General features: G+C 39.7%; 1 protein-coding gene across 1 annotated transcript in view; it reads left to right on the forward strand.

The window, feature by feature from the left end:
- Positions 1 to 16,164, forward strand: part of PTPRN2 (protein tyrosine phosphatase receptor type N2) — a 586,186-nt gene that overhangs the window by 511,821 nt on the left and 58,201 nt on the right. Inside the window, exon 16 of the mRNA XM_067292199.1 lies at positions 11,691 to 11,838. Coding sequence (XP_067148300.1) covers positions 11,691 to 11,838 — 148 coding nt within the window. The remainder of the gene's footprint in view (positions 1 to 11,690; positions 11,839 to 16,164) is intronic.

A 16,164-nucleotide genomic window follows, 5' to 3' on the forward strand; every position in this document is an offset into this window, starting at 1 on the left:
ACTGACAGTTGACCTAGTTGGGTTGCTTCTTTGCATTTAGGAACTTTCCATAATGCCACAAGAGGAGAGTCTGAGTTGTTGGCCAGGGAATGGCTGAGACTTCAGTTCTTAAGATATAAGAAGGCAATGTGCAAACATTGGTTTACCATGGATCTTCCTAGATCTGGGACATCGTTCAAAAATGATCTTGACTGCTAAGATTTGACCATTGAAGATGTTTACAGAATTTGATGTTTCGTGGCTCTGGCTCTTATGTGAGTTTTCTAGGGAACCAGCTGGTTATCCAGTCTGTTCCTTCCCTGCTTTTTCTCACAGGTGACCATATGTTCACTTGTGCTTATGTGTATTCTGCAGATAGGCTGTGCATATAGCGTGGATGGCAAGACTTCATAGATTTCATACCGCAGATTCTCAATTTTCACACACACCTATGTGCATGTGTACGTACACAAACTCATTACTCATTTTGATACTTTGTAAAAAGAAAACTCTTAAAAGCAGGGATTTCCTTCCTTTATGAGTCATGATTTGCTACTGGAAAAAAAAAATCACTTTTATTCTCCTCTGTATGTGCTTATTCCTGTGCTCTAACAGGATTGCTATATCTGTAGAAGTGGTATTTTTTCCTTTTCTACGCTCAAGATGGCCACTGTCTAGTAGGGGCATAATATGGCCCACTATCTATAAACCACATCAATGTGTCTTATCACTTTGATGTACTTGGTCATGGCTGCCTGGGTTTTCCTAGTCTCATTATCTTTATAGAACTTGACCACGCTTGAACAGAGGATTATTTTTAAACATGACATTTTCAGAACTCTGTATTTATCTCTCAGTAATTTTTATATATAGTAGATGAAGATGACTGTACTAGTGTTCTGAAAAGAAACACAGACTTTAATTCATTAAAATCTAAATTTGCAAATAGGGTATCCAACCGGGAACCCAAATTTAGATGCTTGATTGTGTTAGCGAGGCTTGGAGAAGGAGAAGGCAGGGAATTAGGTTTTGTGTTTTCAGTTTGGTAATTAGTGTATAGTAGTATTTTTTTAAAGTTTTCATTTCAGACATACAACATCATTAGCAGGCATATAAATGAATCACAAGTATGTCTTGGTTTATGTTATGAGGTTCAAACTGTTAGAAGAAAATTAAATGAGAGGAAGGGATCATCTGAAAAAAGAAGATTTAATGTGTAAGAAGAAAATGGCAATACCTATGAATACAGAATAACAATATCAAGTACAACAGAATATCAATAATTATCATAAAGAGTTGAAGGACTTATTTGATTACTATTTTTGAACAGTGAAATCTGCTCATCTTGATTCATTTGTGTAGTCTGTGAATTTGCTTTTTAACAAAGCTACCAAAAGCTCTTCTGAAAGTGATTCAGTTGAAGAATTTAACGTCATCCATCCTTGGCGTCAGTTCCTACAGTGCAGAGTTGTTCAGAATGTAAAGTTTGTTCTTCTGGTTTGGGGTTTTTTTGTTATTAAGTATGCACATCACAGTCACAATATATCATATGCTGTGAAATAGCAATATTTGGCTAAGAGGTCTAGCTCCTCAATTTTTGAAAATAAAATTCTTCCTTTATTAAAAGGCTATTTATTAGTTACAGATCCTTATCACAAAATCTACTGTCAGAAGTATAGAAAGACTGGAAACTCGTTTTGGCTAATTCATCTTTCACATCTTTATTATTCAGGTATCTTGTAGAAACAAAATCTAACGTCTACTTAAATTAAATTCCTGTACTCATCAACCACATAAACCCTGTACTATAAAACAGAAAACAACCCCCCCAAACAAAAACCTATTCTAATTCCAAATTCTAATGCCAAAATGTTATCACATAGGTATTCATAACGGTTGCATGACCTTTAGCCCTTTTTGTAGACATGATCATGGGAAAAGGAAAAAAGCAGTGGTCAAGATGACTGGGAGTTCTGAGTTTCTCTGCTAACTAACTACACTGGGAGTGTAGTCTTTGGCACTGGGGAATTCACTTTAGTGTTTCTGCCCTTTCATTTTCCCATCTGTGAAACAGCAATAATACTTGCCTCCCCTGCAAAAGTACTTTCCGACAGTTGGATAGAAGGAGCTATAGAAATACAAAGCTCGTAAGGGAGCAAAATTATATTCCTTTTATGGTAATCATCTTCTCCTTTTTGTTGAGGTTTATTTAAAGCAAAGTAATTGCAGTGGTGAAACTTCATAGGCATAAATTAGATTTCAAGAAAGGGGGTGAGGAGGAGGAGATGGGGGTGGTTGTATTTTAAGACCTAGAAGACACCATTAAGTAGCTGATAACCCTTGAGAATGGATTCTTTGTAGAGTGAATTTCCTTACCTTCTGCTATATTTGGAGATAGATAGCCACGTGGAGTAAATATTTCATAATTAAGTATTCTATTTTTTAATATTTAATTTCTTAGCTACCTTTTCTTTAAAAACATACCTGCCTCTGTCATTCAGAACTCTAACAGTGTTTAGCGTAACCTGTGTCTTCCAAGAGTTCCAGCAGAGCTGAAGACCTGCGTCAGTCCACACCAGGTTGTATCCAGCCCTTTCACTGGGATTTCAGTGAGCACCTTTGGCAGCTGGGAGCTGTACGAAAAGGGATTAGCAAGTGTTTGTCTGACACACAGTGATCCCAGCACCTGCTGATTGGATTGAAGTAATCCTTTTACAAGTTACAAAACTCTATTATCAGAGCATTAAGAGAGGGGGAAGCAGTGATACATGCTCCATCCAGGGTATATTAATTTAGGTAAACAGAACATAGGTTGCCATTTAATGTCCTTGTGAATTACAAGCATTCTTGTAAAAGTTGCACTGTAGTCTCGTTTGGTGCCTACTGTCATGCACTGCTATGATATTTCTCTAGAAACTCAAGGGCAATCCTTGTAAATTATTTTAGATGGCATACTTAAGGCAGGAATGTGCTCTCTGCCTACATGCTTTATCATTGACAGTAATCTTTACATCTGAAAATATAAAACTGAAACTACCAAAAGTAATTTTTTATTGTTGCCTGGCATCACCACAGAAACTGATGGTTATTTCCTAATAATGCAACCTATTTGAAACAATCTAGTGAAATTATTCTCAGCCAGGTTGAGTAGTCGCTTCATCAGAGAATTATCCCTTCCATTTTTTTTTCCATCATCATCTACCATATTATGTATGATATTAGTAGTGTTTTAAGCCAGCTCTAGTAAAGCTTTACAGTACTTTTCAATGCTTAATTTAAAAGGCTTCAAAACCTACCCTTTTCACTATTGTAATCAGATATTGAGAAATATGAGAAAAATTAGATCGAAACACATTATCGTGGTAATATAGCTCTGAACACCAAGGAGGAAAAATGATTTCTCAGCATATTTTATAAACACAATATACAAAACCCCATCTTTTTGATTCCTAGAGTTTTCTCATTTGGGATTACCTTAGACAGTTCTATCTGATAAGATCAGGAGATCTGGGATGGCATGGGACAAGATAAAAAAAGAAAAAGGAGCATCCAGCGTGAAACGAGTGATTAATGGGATGATGAAATCCTGGCTCCAGTGAAGTCAGAAGTGGTGCCCTCATCAGGACTGCTGGATGCAGAACATTCTCCCCAGGTAGTGAAAGTCTGTGAGACTTTATAGCTAGGTGTTAAGTTACTGAGATTTCCTCCAGATGTAAATTCTGTGAGATACAGAAAATGAGTTGCCACAACAGAATTTTGATTTTATTTGATACATTTTTCTGCAGCTAAACATAACAAGCCCAATAAAATCACGCTTCCCTGCAGTTAACATTGAAAACTTGTATTATTTGCCTTGGTGTAAATAAAGCTAGTGCTTTTAACAACATTTGCAGAGTGAAATCTCTGTCACGAAGCTGGTCTTGGTAACTGCTATGGGCTCTGAGTGATTGCAGTTTGGGCAGAGCAGAGCATCATGAACATCTGTGGTGCCTTGACAGAATTACAACTGTTGGGGGAAGCTAGGGCTTTCTCAGTGCATTAGTTGATCGGATCGTCTTTATTTAAAGTCTGCTTTCTTAGGTAAGAAAGGTAGGAAAGCTATGGACACAGTTAGGCTCTGCTCCTGCGTGTTATACTACATGGAGCACCACTGACTGGTTTCTTCATGGAGACACATGTGATGAGTTCACAGCCCTTGGTCTGTGCTCAAGGTGAAAGCCTTGACCCTCTGTAACCAAGTAAGAGCCCCAAATAACGTTAGTACCACAGTGAAACTGTGTTAGACTATATAGGGAACGGTTAGAAAATACGAAGATAGGTCTATGTGGTCTGAATATGAATCTTCCAGGATTCTCATAGTGACACTTATGCCTCAGAGAGCTTTATTTGAATAGTACTGGACAAGTGATGATGCAGCAAAATAGAAGAATAAAGTAATCATAATTTTTAAAAGGGGAGTGGGGAGAAGGAAGCAGGAGAAATGATCCTTGCTATTACTGTTCCATGAATCCAGACTCCAGCCCTAGAAAATAATGGAACACATATTAAAAAGAAATTGCTGATTATCTAGGGAGAGATTTTCAAAGGCATAAAAGGGAGATAAGTGTGAGGCTCTCATTCAAGAGGATAGAGAGGACTGGAATCTTTCCTTTGTGCGTTTGCTAATCTCCTCCATCCTTTCCATTGGATAACTGCACAATGAGTAAGAATATGCATAATTTTATAAAGAATAAGTCTTGCCTGGACAAACTTGATTGCTTTTATTTAACTAAAATTACAAAAACAGTAGATGAAGTGAAAACAACAGAAGTTATATATCCAAGTTTTAATAAAGCCTTGAAACTGTCTTATGAATTGTTAATTGAAAAATTAATGTCAATTTTTTAGAATACAATTATGTCAGTTGAAATGTGGCTGAAGGATGATACAGAAAGAGCAACAATCAAAGTCTGTATATGGGAGTGTCTGGTAGAGCAGTACAGGAACTGGTGTTAGATGCAGTTATATTTAAGTTTTTAAATAATGATCTGGAAGGAGATGGAAGTGACAATGACTTTTACGAGTGGTATCACACTGGAAGGTGCTGCATAGAGGTGATGACAGAGGAGTAATCCAAAAGCTTGAAAACCTTAGACTTAAAACGTGTGCAACAAATAAAATCAGCTTTAAAGAGAAGAGTCACCAGAAGAGCGGTCTGTGGTTTGAATGGAGCTATTAACTCATGGATCCACACAGTGAGGACAGTGAAACCTGTTCAAGAGGAAATTTTTATAGAGGAGCAATATTCTGTGTGAGCAGAGTAGGGCTGAAAGAAATGGATTGAGGACAACGGGTAGCGAATTAAGTTTGCAAGAGAAAAGTGATATTGCCTTCCCTATGCAAAAGCCATCTCATTGGGTTCAGACAATGACTAATATACCCTATTTAAAACATTTGGGTGTTTCCAGGAGTACAATGTACAGATCAGAACAGAAGGAATCCCAAGGAATAGCTAAAATCTGGAACAGAAGTGAACAACAGAAATTATCAGAAAACCAGAGATCAATTTGTGAAAGAAAGATTAAACAGGAACTTGACTCGTTGGTAATGAATAAACTTACCAGCACGTATTTGCCAGGAATTAAGTCATTTAGGAGAATAAAGAGTTTTACCTGAACACAAAGAAGAAAAACTATGAGAAATAGAGTTTATAAGTGGTTTGTCACAGAGAGCTGTCTGATAACAATCTGAATGAACTGTGGTTTGGCCTCCACTTTAGATATAGAGCACATAAAAGTAGACTAGCAAAGTTGGTTAGTGAGGTACAGGAAACAAGCTATTATTTGAAGGCCTGGAAATGGGTCTCTTCCAGCTCTGTGTGTGTAAAGTGTGAGTATCCGATCACTGTGAAGCCACTAGTGATCAGACATTAAACCAGAAAAAGGACGGGTAGAAACATGTACTATCTTGCAAGTAAACTGGATTTACACAGAAAAGAATTCCTCTTACATATAGTCAATGAGATAAATATTGAAGTAGATGAAGAGGTTTAAGCAACAATAATGCTAGGGTGTCCTCCTACAAGGAACAAAACAAAACAAAAAAACCCAAAATTTCCCTAAGTCAGTTGGAGAGAATAATAAAACAAATGAGTCGTTTCAAGAACTGTCTTTTAGTATTTAGCGCACAACTGCAGTTGCTATATAATGCCTAAGGCCAATTCTTTACTATCCAAATTGCTTCTGAAGCATCAAATGATGGCACCATGGCAGCATCTAGCTCTTGTGCTCAGCCATGGAGAGTCCTCTCTGTTCTCACCGTCTCAGTGCGGCAATGCAGGTTTGGCTTTTTGTCTCTCTGGAGGCTGCAGAAAGTGCTGTGCAGTTCTGGAGATCCAGGTGAAAACAGGAAAGACTGGCAGAGGTTTGCTAAGGATGTGTGCATTGGAGGAACTGATTTCTTCTGGAAGTTTAATGCCAAGAGGGCACACAAAACTTCTCCCACCTTCACTCTGTTTTGGGCAGCACCCTTTTTCAGTAGTGACCAGAGCAGATGCAGCAGAAGGAGCAGAGACCGAGCATGAAGACCATCGAGTTTAGGGGGCAACTGGAGTTTGTGAGCTGGACCTAATTTTCTTTGTTGGAGAAATAGAAAATTAGGTACCTGGCATCAATGCTGTGCTCACCCATGTTCCTGCTCCCCTCCGGAGCAGGGTGGCAGAGAGCAGCAGCAGCAGCCTCTGCTACATCAGGTTCTTGTTTCGATTTCCTTGCTGCACCTTCGGAAAAAGCAGCAGCTGCTGGAAAGCAATGGCTCTCAGGTTGTTAGGTGCAAGGTGTAGATTTGAGTGGTCACTGCTCACAAGGATTAAGATCATGTCCCATCCGCTTCTTAAGCTGACATTTGAGATTAGATTAAACTTGTCAAGATCTGTCAGTGTAAGAGTTGCCCGTCTTTTTATTGAAAGAGACATCCGCAGCCATGAAAAGAGTGTCTAATCAAGCACCATATTGGAAGTGCGTTGTCAAAAATAATTGCTTTTTGTAATAGCTGACCATCAGCTAATAAAACAGGTGTTTTTAAAACAAATATCTTGGCAGATGCAATTCATAGTATCTCTGAAGAAGGTATTTGGAGATTGGCCAGACAATTAAAATTTAATTTTGATATTTGTCAACTTTAATTTATCCAAAGAATGCGCACTGGATGCCACTCCTTGAGTAAAGAAAAACAAGTAGTTTGGCATCAAATTACAACATCAGCTGAGCTTTCACGAATCGTTACCAAATCCAGGCTGAATCTGCCTTTATATTTGCTGTTGGTACCACTTCTCTTGGCCAGAGATTCATTGTCCCTGGGCCAGTTTTTCATCCCCTGGCTGAAAGCTCCTCTTTTGCTGTAGAACTGGCATGCCTCACAGGATTTACATGTGAATCTTTACTGAGAAAATAATAGATTTTAAAACACATCCCCCTCTCCACGTACACTGATAGGAGAGAGGGTGACTTTGCATACTCCTTTTCCCCTTAAAACATTTGGTAGCAAGACTATCTCATCTGTGCATACAAGAGAAAGTATAAACGGCTACCAGCTGTTCTTGTAAGTGAGGCTCTGCTGAGGAAAATGAAGATTTAATGAAAGTCAGGGTACATAGGGAGATCTGGCCTGGCGGGCAGTGTTTGTCTAAGCAGTAGCATGTGCTCAGGATTACAGGCTCTCTGCTGAGGGCAGATCTAGCTGTGGACACCTTGGTGGGACCAGACCTCTATCTTCTGCAGCAGCTTTGAGGAGCATTACAGTAATACTGGTGACAACCTCTATTTATCTGTCCTGCTGCTGTGGGACAGTAAAAGTCACTTGTGTTTGACGTGCTGGTAGTGAATTTCTTTTGTTCCAGGCAAGTGCAGCAGAATGTCTCATGGAAACATCCTAATTAAGGAGTGGGTGTCAGTAGACATACCATCTCTAAAATATCAGAAGTTCCACTCAATTTAATGTACGTCCAGCTGCTCCCATGGGAGTATTTCAAAATCACTAAGCTCTTGTTTAGCAAAGTGGGTGTGAGAGTAGGGGCTCTGAAGGACTGTAAATGAAAGATTGCTTAACTGTGAAGAAATTTTTTGACTTCTGAATGTTTTCAAGGAAGCATCTTTCTCAGTAGCTGTTTAAACATGTGTGTAAAACAGATGTTCATGCTGAACAGAGCTTTCCACAGGTCCGTGCAAATAGCCAAACACCTCCTCAGGTTCTGTCAGGAAGTGTCCTGTGAATCTGATCCATGTGCCTGAGGTATGGACACTGCAGGAAAAGTGGTTGTCTGGTCAAAGCTGAGATTTCAGTGTATTCATTTGTACATTCATTTGTACATACATTCAATATTCCCTGAAAAAAATAAGGTAAAAGTTAAAAGACTTCCTTTCTAAAAAGAAAGATGAGTTATTTAAAAATTTGTATGCAGTCAGAACACTTTACCTACATCATGTTTAGCAATTTAAAAAGAAAATGCAAAATTTTAATTTTAAGATACAGTGCTTGAGATCATCAAATAGACAAGCTGGAGCCAGCCAGGAAGCTCCTTGCTGCTTACAGCCCAGCTTTAGGAATCAGGTGTTTATGGAGCTTTTTGTACAGCTTCATGGACCTCACGGTGTTTTGGAGAGAATTGGTGCTGGCAGACCCATGTATCTGCAAAGATGTCCTTGAAGTCTATGGTATGTTGGTGATGGGAAGGCCAAAATGAATCAGATTATATAACCGTGGCTTCAAATGGGAAGACGCTGCAGGTTGGTCCTTGGCTGCCTGATCTCTGGCTGTCACATGCTAAACAGCTTTTCTGAAGCTGGGAATCTTGGCTCAGTAGTTTTGCAAGGTTTCACTATTTTTTCCCCCTTTTCCTCATAAAAATTCTGTATACACCAACTGTTCTCTACTTAGGAGGGATTATCTTTTTTTGATTATGTTCAACATACATGCCCAGGCGCAGATTTGCTAGGAGGAGAGAGAGGGCTCTTTAGCCTCCCTCCCTTCCCCGATAGCAACGGCCAGTTGGCAGCGGCAAGCAGACAAGCAGAGGACAGTTTCCATCCATTAAGTTGTAGGTTAAGGGCTGAGCGTGCTTTAGCTGACCCGCTCCCCTAGCACACAGCGGGGCCGTGCAGGCTCCGCAGCTCTCCCAGCTCCCCCTCAGCCAGATCAGGGCCCTGCCTGATGCTTTTTCCTTTATTTTGGAACTTAAGCAATCACGCAGTAGGTGTTTGGATTGCATCTAGGCCACCACTATTTTTTACGTCCCTTAGAAACCTTTCTTCTAATCCAATATATTTCAGTGTCCTTAAAGAAACATTCAGATTTTTTTTTTCCCCCTGGAAACGCCACTTCTTGAATTGCTTTTCCATAGCAGATTTGATTTACAAATCTCGGGTAAAGATGCAGACACACGACGAACCTTGCACAAAACAAAGCTATGTGTCAGAGGCTCTTGCTTAACTCAAAAAATGTTCAATCTGCAAGAGAAAACAGTATCCGGCTTCGCTCGTTCAGTGGGAAGCGTGATGAAGTGACAGTTTTAGCAGAGCTTACATTTGGCAGAAGGCAGGCTTAAAGCTTTTGACACCTTCTAAGAAACCTGCTGATAGGGCATGATAGCCCTTTCTTGTTTAAAATATGTTTGAGAGGAACAATTTGATGTAATGGAGATTGTCTATGTAAAAGGTTTTCCAAGAAATTAAACTGCCTTTTATACTTCTCAGTGAATCCTTTCCAGGAGTTATTTTCTAGACAAGTATTGCTAGAGAATTAACTGTACTAGTGAGCGCTTCAAAAGGAACAGCTTTGGCTGAGGAGTTTTAACTAAAAACTGCTTTGATGCTTGGGCCAAGGGCACCCTGGGTCTGCAGCCCTGCTCTCCACTTCCTCCCAGACCCTGAGCTTGTCCCCTAACTGGTTTGTCCTTTTTTCAATCTACCTTGTAAAGGCAGTATGCCATTTATTTTACAAATATTAACTCTGTGTAATGTGAGATTATTCTCTTGCTGAGTCTGGTAGGAAAGGACACACTCTGAAAGGTAATTTTATTGTACAAATAGACTTAAGTACCAGGTGATAACTTTCTGAATTTTAATGTTAAAGTTAGGGGAAGATTTCTCTTTTTCCCCACCCTTCCTCCTTTCCACTCTCTCCCCCTCACGTACTTGCTACAGTTTTCAGGGCCGTGAGATGATGGAGTAGGGGTTTGTTTCTCTTTTGGCAGCCCTTGGAACCAGATGCCTTATTCAGTGCTGTAGTGAACCCCCACCCTTATGAGAGCTGCAGAAACTTAAGACCTGCACCAATATACTCTGACGGTCCATCATTCCTCGCACTGACGATTAAATTAACTAATTAACAGCATCTTCTCAGTTCAGGACCCTCTCTGTGCCAGTCCCTGTGTGATATGAGTTCTTAATGACCCAGTAGTAGAGCTGTGACACTTCATCTTAAACCAGAGAAATTAAAACTTTTAATTTTAGAAGTCATCTGCCCGCCAAGAGATAGCCTGTTACAGTCTGATCACGCAGGCCAAAAGGAAACTTGGGCAAGACTGGCAAGGTGTCCAGGAGTGATTTGACACCTTTCCCCCTCCTGCCCTGCATCCCGAAGACGTGACTGCTGCACCAATAAACATGCACAAGCGGAGAACATTTTTCCTGATCTGAAAAATCTGTATGGCCAGACCCATTGCAAACCTTAAATCAGCTGTGATAACCACCCGCCTGTAAAGGGAGGAAGCAGCCAAAGGAAAGAGAAGCAGTGGTTGGCCCCTTTGAACCTGGCTACCCCCTCCACTGCTCTGAACCGCCCTACAGATGGCTGAAAGATGAACACGCTTCTGCGCTCCTCAGCATCCCTTCCTCAGCTTCCCTGCCCTCCGTTGTGTTTGGATGGAGAAGAAGCAAGATAGAGTGAGAGAACTTACCCTTTTCCCCGTCTCCAAAAAAGTGCAAAGAACTAGTCCCCAAATCCTTTGGGGAATTTTTTTCCTCTTCCCTCACCCCATTGATCTCCCAAACAGTGGAAGAAGGCCTGTTTTGGTTTTTTTGTATCAGTAAAATATTATTCACTTAGCAAGTTTTTAATTCTTGTCATTAGCTGTATTGTTGATGATTCAGGTTTCTTATAACTTGTATATGCATTTGAACTTCAGCTTTAAAAGCCTTCGGTCAGACTTGAGCTTTTGTTGTATTGATGAGTAGTTCGTACCAATGGACTTTTGCTTCTTTTCATCACCTGATGAAAAGGACATTTGTGCTTCTGTTTTCTAGATACTCAAGAAGAAATAGCTTGCTCCTGAAGCTCTGTGGCTGGGGGTTTCAAGCATTACTTCTTAGTGAAGCTAGCACCTTTACATGTTAGAGCTCTTAATTTATATGACAAAAATGAGCTTAAAATAAACTCACTTAAATCAATCATTTAACAATAAGATTGGGTGTGTTTTGTCCCCAAGGCTCAGAATCCCCATGCTCTGATTTTCATTCTTCCCTCTCTTTAGGATAAAAGTATCTGAGTTTTTGACAGTTTGGGAAGCTGGAAACAAGTTCTGAGCAAGTACTTATTTATAGAAGCCCTGAATTACACATTAGTTCTTCCCATCTCTGCTTTCTATCCCGATACATATCCTTTCAGCTTCACTTTGAGTCTGAGTTTTGAGTCTGAGCATTGAGTCAATGCTTAATATGGTATCCTTTTAATTCCAGTCCTACATGGAAGATCATCTGAAAAATAAGAATCGTCTGGAGAAAGAGTGGGAAGCTCTTTGTGCTTATCAGGCTGAACCCAATGCCACCACCATTGCACAGCGGGAGGAAAATATCCAGAAGAATCGCTCACAGGCTGTAGTACCATGTATGTACACTTTAATTTGGGTGACTGTGTTTTAAGTTTGTGATGTTTTCCTCAATATCCTTTGCACAGTACTTTGAGAGTTACAGTCAACAGGCAAACACTGTACAGAATAGTGTATGTGTGTATTAGAAAATCATAGCTATAAATATTGGTTGACTGCATGTCCTGTTGTCATATCAGACACGGTTTTATCTCCTTATAAGTTGCATATGTGTTATGAATTGCATAACTGTGTCACATAGTACTGCTGCTGCAGCTGCACTGTCTCACGAAATTCAATAGCCAGAGTGCTTTTCAACTCCGGAATACAGCTTCTGTACAAGGACGGCATCTGTAGCCATTCAGTAGAAATAAGTTTGGCTTGGGTTTAGACAAGTTGGTATCGTGTCCATCCAACAGTAATACCAGCAGTCTATAATCAGAGCTAGACGATCTGTTTATCAGATACTCAGCTGTACTGAATGAGCCCCTTTAGGCTTCAGTGGATGAGCTTGCAGACTAGCTTCTCTCTCTGCTAGGCTTTGGATGAAAAGAGAAAAAGAATGCAGCCAATATTTATATTCCTAGAGTCTGCTCTTTTCTGTAAGCAGCCACCTTTGGGAGCCTGAAATAAAGCAACATATTTTCCCTATGCAAATATATGTATTGCATAGATTACATTGGTATGGGCCACACATTTTATTAAGCAACCAATGAAACAAAACTGAAACTGAGAATATATGCACAGACCACAGCGACAAAAATGTTCTCAATCAGTGTGCCCACAATCCAGCTGGGTAGCTTGGCAAAAATATATAGCTATTTTAATTTTTAAAGTGCCTTGAAAACATTAATTTTCCCTATGAGAGCCATGAGTAAGCGCTATTCCTCTTTTAGAAATGGGGAAATGACAGGTAATACATTAAGTCAATGTCAGAGCCAGATTTAGAGTGAAGACTGTTTGGAACTACATGATTATTTAACTGAGCCCATCGATGCTTGCATATTTGTTTCAGTAGGGTTTGGCTCTCTTGTTAATATAGAGGTTCTTTTTCCAGCACTGTGCAGCTTTGGAGAAGAGTATAATAGTTTGGTGAGGTAAATTCTCCAGAGTAAATATGGCACTGGTCAAAAGTCTATTCGGGTAAACAGCAAAATTTTGTTGACTTCAGTGGGTTTTGTTACCAGGTCTGTTGCAAACTTCTAAAAAAGTAACCACAAAAGTTAAAGGAGTGACAGATTTCTGCATTTTCTCCTATCCTGAGAAAATAATGCCTACCTACATAATAGGAAGTGAAAATTGCTCCATGATAACGTCCGTTGATCCAAATTGATCTTCCTGCTTAAAGGCTTTTTGTCAATGCAGACTTACAGTCAGAACATCTTAAGCTGTTCAAAGTTGCTGCTCGTAAATTAAACCACATTGTTCCTGGTCACTGCATTGGAGGCAGCGTGGGAACGGTAGGTGTTGCCAAAGGTGATGCTGGTGTACCCTGTCCATGCAGTAAATGTGTCTGCAAGATACGACGAGCAGTAATGCAGGGACCCTCAGCCTAGACTGTGCCAGCTCTGTGACTGTGGCAGTGCAGTGGAGCAGAGATGTTTAGCTTGGGTGACATGCCACACTACAGTGCTGGACTGTTTTCAGGGCTAAGATAGTCTGTCTCTTTCCATGGCATGGTACCATGTGGATGACAGCCTGCATTGCCTTCAGTTTGCAAGCCTCCGCCCTTGGCTTGCTGCATGGTCTGTCGGTATGTCTGCCCTTTCCACCGAGCCCAGACTGAATGAGTACTGCTCCTGAAGGCATTTGGACATGGCCAGCGTGGCTGCAATTTACCTGAAGCTTTAATTAGAAGTATTTTAGCACATTTAAAATCCCTTAGTACTTTTCTAAGAGTAAAAATGCTATTTCTTGGCTTTTCTGCAGTGTGGAAAATTCTGTTATGGTTGTTAGTATACTTAGAATTTTCCTTTTTTTGACTGAATTGCGCAAAATTGCCTGTCCTTACTTTCCTAAGTTACTATGCACTGGTAAACAGCTGTCATGTTATACCCTAAAACTACTTTGATGGTGGGTGAAGAAGTGTGACATACAGTTTAAACAACATTAAATTTTGGTAAGATGGTGGTTATTATAGACTCTAAGATTAGACTGAGATGAGAAAGAGCCCAGTTAGCCCACTTTTTTTTTTTTAGATTTGACATTAAAACTGTAGCAAAGAGTCACAGGTTTACTTCAGCATAAATTAAGAAGCAAACTTGATATGCTTTTGATATGCTTTAGAGTTGATATGCTACATTCAAGGTATTTTCAGAGAGTAAGGCCTTGGTAGCATTTTGTTGCCCCTTTCATATTCATAACCACCTTGACAAGGTAAAAGAAGATCAGCATTGGAAAAGATTTCATTTTAGGAAGGTTTCAAAGAGGCTTTAATATCATTTTGTATCATCTACTTTATATTTTCCTTTCTTAACCAATCTTACAATATTAGGATATTAATTTTTACTGATTGCACAACTGATGTCATTTCTATATTAATAAGACCTTCGAGCTCACAGTTTCATCATGGCTTACTCTTATACCTATCTTCTCTTCTTAAACACATCTAAAATACTTGGTGGCAGAACACCTTGACATCGCACTTAATTGATTACTAATTTAAAAAATTCTAACAGTTCTTGTGACAGACATTCTAGATCAACAAAACTACATCTTTTTATCCAAACAGCAAACAGGTTGATATAACTTAGGGTTATGGGGTACCTCCTTTTCTGTAGGAACACACTGGCAGTTCAGTTTGTTGATGTCAAAAAAAGCTTTTCAGACTTAATTTTCCCGGCTTGCATTTCTGCAAAGTAAAAGCATTTCAGCAGGGTCAATACTGTATGCTTTTATATGTGTGTGTACACATGTATACTATATATATATATATATATGCTTTAAACAGTTCATTTCATAAACACCGTTTTGCAGCTGACATCTGGAAAAACAGTGATTTCTATTAGTTGTCCACCATGGCTATGTCCACTGGATGTGATCTATATTAGAGCAACGTGCTTACTTCTGTGTGCTGATTTTCCTGAAGGGAAAGCAGAGCACTGGGGGCAGAGTGCCCACGCCGTTCTGAGGCTTGCGTGCAGCCAGGGCGCGTGCACCCAAGAACAGGAGCGCCCGAGTGAAGAGTACTTGCTCTGTGTATGTGCATTATCCATACAAGCAGTGCTCTGGAATAAGTGAACTAGATTTCAGTACGGATCTAAGAAGAGTTCCTTTGTGGGCAAATAACCCATGGACAAAATAACTATGATCAGAAAATCATGAATCTTCACAGTCTTCAGACTGCTTCGCTTTTACTCCTCTGTAGTTTTTGCTCACTTCAGTGTAGTTCTGTAGAGCAATTTGATATGTGCTTCTGTGCATACATGTGTGCATGTGTAAAAAAAAATCAGTCTAAACCTGAGAGGAGGAGAAGGATGGTCCAGGCAGAATGTGCCAACTTGATAGTTGGGAGATTTATCCTGCTCTGTGAGGCCTGGATTCAGACAACCTTTGGGTCTCCCATACACCTGTGTCTAGTATTTCAGTTTGTTGGTTCTGTTCCTTCAGAAGTGTCTAGCTAATAGGACACAGTAGACAGAAAATAAGGCAAGATGTGAATTTTATTTTTCCAAGCTTTCAATCCTCATCTGAAAAACAACAGAGACAATTTTGGTTTGGCTGAACCAATAGCAAATGCAGGTAGTCCAGCATTCAGCAGTAGCTGTTGTTGTTATTTGAAATGATGGCTAGTTGTAGCTTGCCCAGATTACAATGGCTAGTAACAGCGTCTGCCTTTTCTCTCACTTCCTTATTACCTTCCTTCTCCTGTCCTATTTCTTTATTGATCTTTCTAGCTTGCTTTTTAGATTGATCTTAGATTTCTTCCTTTTCTCTCATGCTCTTCCTTCTTCTTTTTATTTGCTACTTCTCCTGCTCCTTTTTACTTGCTTGGAACATAATCAATATGCAGTTTACAAAAAGAATCTTGTACATCCAGCGTTTTTCCCACTGTTGCTTGTTGTTAATGTTCCAAACTGGTGTCCCCATTTTTTGCCTGTTTCTGAAGAGCTATTGTGCTGGTTCCTAGGAGCTTTGAGGTGGTAACAGACATAGACAAGCACAAGCTGTTCATTGTCAGTATGAATGCTCAATGCTGCAACTTAAGTACACATGGGTGCAAATTCTCGTTATATACAGAAAACACATGTACAACATTTTTTGCATATTTTTTTCTGAGAGCAAATACAAAGTCTCACCACATTTTCAATGCCAAAGTCTTAACATGTCTCACCCTCTGATAAACC

Source organism: Apteryx mantelli, chromosome 2 (assembly GCF_036417845.1).
Source record: "Apteryx mantelli isolate bAptMan1 chromosome 2, bAptMan1.hap1, whole genome shotgun sequence".
Taxonomy (NCBI): domain Eukaryota; kingdom Metazoa; phylum Chordata; class Aves; order Apterygiformes; family Apterygidae; genus Apteryx; species Apteryx mantelli.